The sequence below is a fragment of the Echinococcus granulosus genome, assembly GCF_000524195.1.
Source record: "Echinococcus granulosus chromosome Unknown EG_S00025, whole genome shotgun sequence".
Lineage (NCBI taxonomy): Eukaryota > Metazoa > Platyhelminthes > Cestoda > Cyclophyllidea > Taeniidae > Echinococcus > Echinococcus granulosus.
The window spans coordinates 347298-352869 of NW_020170405.1; the positions used below are offsets into that span (position 1 = coordinate 347298).

Here is a 5572-nt window from a genome sequence, read left to right on the forward strand (position 1 = left end):
TATAGCCGAGTAACAGAAGGCCGTATGCTGCGGATGGGAGAGTCTGTGATGGTCCCCAGCAGAAGGGCTGTAAATGACGTCTACCTTCGTCGACCACCTTAGTCCCGTATTCTACAGGAAAGTCATTACTAACTGAGGCGACACTAGCAGTGAACCATCTGAAAAACTTTGGTGCAGAGCTGTCTACCGAAACTGCATGAAGATATCAAATGACCAAATATGAGATACCTCCTTCATTTCACTACTGGTTGGGGATAGTCTATATAGATATAGCTGGGTAGAACTATAATGAATAAAAATGTGGGGAGGGGAAAATCTACCCCCACGCAGCTGTTTTCACACCTGTCCACTATTACATGAATCCTCTTAGAGGCCAGTGGTCCTACCAGTAGCTGTGGGCACTTGTGATGGCCAGCCCATTCCCCTGTCCCCGATTCCACTTCCCATATAGAACTAAAGTTCAGGTCATGTAGATTTTTTACAAGGGAACAGTGACGTTACAGCCAAATATCTTCCTGATTCCAAGGAAATTCAATGACTGGCAAGGTTAGTTAGTGTGTGAACCCTTACAGCATCGATCACGTTGTGATGGCTGACCAAGGGACTACTAAATAGGACGCTTAAAAGAGGGGAGGGGCTCTGCAACACAATAGTTGTTTGATAGACTTTTGATATTGGTAAAGGGACCACTCAGGGGCTCCGCCATTGTACCTCTAGTCGATGCCAGTAGCGCTTAAGCCCCCAATACGTATTCTGCCCGAGTATTATGCCTTCTTGCGGTACTAACTTCCGTCAAGCAGATGAATTATTTCAAACCGAATTTGGAATTTAAACATTGTTTCAAAACTAATCTCCCCTTGACAGACGTTGGAAACCCCAGTCATTAGTACCAACACAAGCTATGTTGTGAACGCGTGATTGACAGCTGCGAATCCATTACCTGATCATGAATGAGCGTTGTCAAGCCCCACGCCATTTAGTGACCGTCCTATAACACTTACGTGACAAAAGTGCACAACTGCTATTTGAACTACCTTATCCAACAACCACCTTACCTTTTGAACACAGTAGTGCGAGAGATGATTCAGTATGACAAAAAATTCCAACTTGGTTACTCAAGTATGTCCATACGGACGGAGATAGCGATGTGCGCCCTCTAGAAATAACTGGTACTTAAATACAAGAATTTGTTCTGCACTTTACTACTAATATGATGCCCTCTGATGCACGTTTATTGGGAAGATTTTTATGCGGGCAATTGAGGAAATCATCAAAAAAATCATTAATGTTAAACTTTACACACTTGCTGGAAAAGTGGACTACATTGTGCTGCTCTGGTGGTTCATTCATTTGGTAAATAATATGTTGTAAGCTTGACAGTTTGATATACGTCCACATTAAGTCTTTTGCACCTGTTAGTTTTAGCAAAACTGAATTATGACTTGGATTGGAGAAAAATAAGTTGTCTTATGGGTCCAAAACTCGAGCAAGTCAGCACTCCCATTTTTAAAAAAATAGAGAACGAATATGTACATCCGTGAGTCTGCAGATTCAAAAGAATAATATATGCGCGATGGCGCTTGACAAGGGGCACATGTCATCTGTGATCCAATGACCTAATGCTATTAATGAATTGAGGATGTGCCTTAAATTATTGGTGTTCTACAGAATGAAAGGGGATTAGAATCCAAAATATTCTGTGAATTTGTATTGGAAGTTCTCTACCATTTCGAAAAAGCACTTACCATTTGAAGGGGGACATTGTGTCTATCAAAACCCGCACATTTTCTTCATGTTGACAATGCATAGACTAAGAGGTGAGAAATGTTCATCCAAGTAGAGGGAGCACAAGCTTAATAAGGTCCATTGAGAACCGCATCACTCGAATAAGCTCCGCCTGACACTTTCAGAATGCAGAAGTTGTAGTAACAAGTACTTCATGAGCGACTTCTATCTGCTACTTGGAGAGGGATGTTTCTCCCTTCAATGCCTTCTTTTGTTCACTGACGCATAACCCAGTTTTTCTCTTTCCAACATTTATCAGCCTGGGCTTGAAATGGGTTCGAAAAACATTGATACACAACCATTCCTTTTCGACCTCTCCATCTCCTACTTCCTTGCTCACTTCACCATCGTTATGAAGTCTGCGTGAACTAAAGCATACGAGGAGAGTTCTTGATATCTCTCATTAGGTATCCTCACAGACGGAACCTTTGGGGCTTTCTTGAAGAGGGGTAGGTAGCATTGGAGACATTACTGCTTTAGAACTCAGTGTATTTGATGAACTTGACTTAATCGGTCAATGCAGTAACCAGAGAATGGAGACTTGATTAATAGCAAAATAGTTTTTCTTGGAAAACCTTACTGAAAAGGGATCAAAGTCCCCTTTGCCAGTACCTATTAAGACATCTCAGCACGATGGCATGGGAGTGTGCAAGCATTATCGCTTTACTCTGACCTGTAATTTTTCGGTGACTAGAGCAACCTATAGTCTAGCGTCACGATTTACTTGATCAAGGGTATTATGTTTATGCTTCCGGATGTTCACTAATCAGCCGACATTTGAAAGCGGAGCTTTGTAATCCGCCTAATCATTACTACTTCGGTCGCTGGTGTAAAGGCAATATCTTTTATTGCGCTAGAAATGAAATGTGGCCTCACTCACTAACCTGCTGATAGTAAATAGCAGAACCCCATGATCTGTCTGGTCACCCCTACGTTGGTAGTTGTGTTTTTCCTCCGCAGTGATCTACAAACCACTTGCAGCTACTTTCCTAGAATAAAACACGTTACCGAAGGTACCGTTGCATCATAGGTAAACAATGGAGATAGCTTAACATTGATCCACCCGTTTATCGAAACTTTTCAACTAAGAATGTGCGGACATTCAAGGGGAGAGACAATTTATTTACAAGTCACAAAACAGAAGATTGATGAGATTCATTGGGGAGTGCTTCAAATTCTTTAACAGAGCAAAGAGAAATGTCATTCACACATTGTTAATAGTAATACTTACGGGCACTTGAGCAGACGGAAATAGAATAGCGGGAGTGGAAAACGCTACCACATTAGAGAATAGCGAAGCTAGTTCATTACATTTACTTTCTAACGCAACGACAATCAAACGAGTCGGGCTACTTAAAATCATCATTTCAAACATAGCACTTCAAATCTATCAGAGATGCTGAAGAAGTCGCAATAAATTCAACTCATGTTGACAAGAGAATTCTAGCTCAAGGTAACAGATGAGTAAGGATCTATAAACGGGTGCTGAAAATAGGCAAAGTTGGACAAGCAATTAGTAGCCCCCTTGGATGTATGTACCCGAACGATATCCTTTCCTTTCCAATTGCCATTTATCCCACCTGTCAGTCAGACCAGAAACCAGTGCAAAATATTTTGACTTCCGTAGTGAGTTAACAATCGTCGCAAAACGGGGGATGACGTGAATACATGGTAATTTTCATTACGCAAAAAAGTACAGCGCAGGTTTACTTAAGACGCAAATTGGAGGAAGTCCGTGGAAGGGTACTCGCCATTGGCGTCCGCAACATATTTGTCGGCGCCTCGATCCAGCAGGAGCTGGGCCATGTCGCGGTGCTGGCAAAAACAGGCTGAAAGAAGGCGAAGAGACATCTCAATATTTGTAGGGATAGCCAACCATGACATTTAAAAAAGGTCAAAGCAAGATGTAGTAAGGAAACCACTGCAATGTGCAAAGCAGATTAATACGTGGTAAAATCAGTTTTCCATTACATACAACTGCCATAAACTACATAACTTTCCTCTCACCAGTGTTTTGCTATTTATTAATCACCGAGTCTTTCAGCTGAAGTGGTAAAAAATTTTCATAGTGTCATCTGTGGACTAAAGTCCTGTAGAAAATTAAAGGGTATCTAAAATCCCGATCTAGAAAGTACATTTGTCTTCACTACCTAAAAGCCTGATATTTTATGCTGTTCCTCCGAACATTTGAGGCTTCAGTAACTATTCTTTTTTCGTAGCTGAACAACAGTAATAACCACTCTGAAGGCGTTAATATCACTGTTCAACGATGCAACTGTACTTTTCAGGTGGGATATTCATATTCCCATAGTGACATTTCCGAGTGAATAGGTAAAAAAGTGAAGGTCTTAAAATCCCACATTTGAAATACCAGAACCCTCTTCCAAACGTCAATGACGCGCACCTATAGACAAGAACGAGTAAAGAAGGTTCAACTTTAAATAATGATCTTTCTTAAGTTATAAATGTCAACACTTACTTGAATCTACACAACTGACCTGGTGTTAACTTCACCAGCTAACGCTTAACTACACATATAGGTGTTGATTGATAGACCACAGGTTGTGGTGATGAGAGCATTGATAAAAAATGAACTTACCATAGTGAAGTGGCGTTTGTTTATCCTTGTCCTGAGCATTGATGTCGGCTCCACATTCGATTAAAGCCACCGCAATGTCATAAAAGCCTCGATCAACAGCCCAATGCAAGGGAGTCAGTTTCTGAAATGAATTATGTGCTTTAATTTTAGTGGCTTCAGCAGTTCGACACATCCTACTGTTTCAACTTGAGTAGCAGTCTCGATGGCCTGAAGTTTTTTGCCACGCTAGAATGTGGGTTGATAATGCAAAATTAAGACCGCATAAAGGGGAAATGGCATAGGATTGCTGTCTTACAAAGTTCACTCAGTCCAAGAAGTCAATAACTTAAAATACCATTCAATGAAATCGCTAGAAGAAGACATGTTAATGGATGTCCATTTGGGTATATTATCGGAAAAAAGGGAGTTCACCCAGTGAACACAACCTGGACACAAAATTTTCCCATTACCAAAAGGGATCCAGTAGCATTGCTTTAGACTCAGAATTGTGAAGTGTTCCATACAAAGTGACAGGTTTATAATTATGAAGTTCTTTATGGTTAGGCAGTAATGTGAAATACGGAAAAAATTTTGTGATAATTTTTACACAATATTTAAAAAGTTATTTATCTACTATAAGTGCTGCAAGTGATGAACATTTCAGATCCCTTGCCAAAATGAAAGGCGAGTTATTTGGACAAACACATTGATCAGTGGACTATGCTGTGTTTGGATGCTAGAGGGTGCAATGCACGGCCACATCACAAATTTAAGTAACTAAAAGGAGTGATCTTACCGGGTAAACTGTCATACATTAATAAAGGAAGTTCACAGAAATTTGTAGGCTTTTGTAGACCAAGAAAGGAAGAGACAAAAAAGTGGCAACCTGTGCAGTAACTTCTTGGTCTGTCACGTCTGCAACCATTATCTGGTGAAGCCATCGAATTATAGAACGTTTTGAAGCAAAAGAGAACTTATTTAAAATTCCTCACCAGACCCAAGAATTGACAAAAATTTAATCCCATTAGAACAATAACGAGTAATTCTACAAATTAACGGCATAAGCTCTTAAAAAGACCGAATGTTCTGAAGTAAGACGACCCATCGCTAAAGTGCATAGATCTCTTCACAAACCTTCGCATATGCTGCAAGGCTTCACAGGATTATGTGCTGACTAACAAGCAACCCTCAGATATAAAGAGTAGTTTG

General features: G+C 40.4%; 1 protein-coding gene across 1 annotated transcript; it reads right to left on the minus strand. All coding sequences in view use genetic code 11, as the record gives it.

The window, feature by feature from the left end:
- Window positions 1-3495: 3495 nt before the first annotated feature.
- EGR_04184 (Acyl-CoA-binding domain-containing protein) lies at window positions 3496-4556 on the minus strand (the record flags this gene model as incomplete). Its single annotated transcript, XM_024493433.1, has 2 exons — window positions 3496-3614; window positions 4385-4556. 2 exons carry the CDS (start codon window positions 4554-4556, stop codon window positions 3496-3498), a joined length of 291 nt encoding a protein of 96 aa, XP_024352134.1.
- Window positions 4557-5572: the final 1016 nt, after the last annotated feature.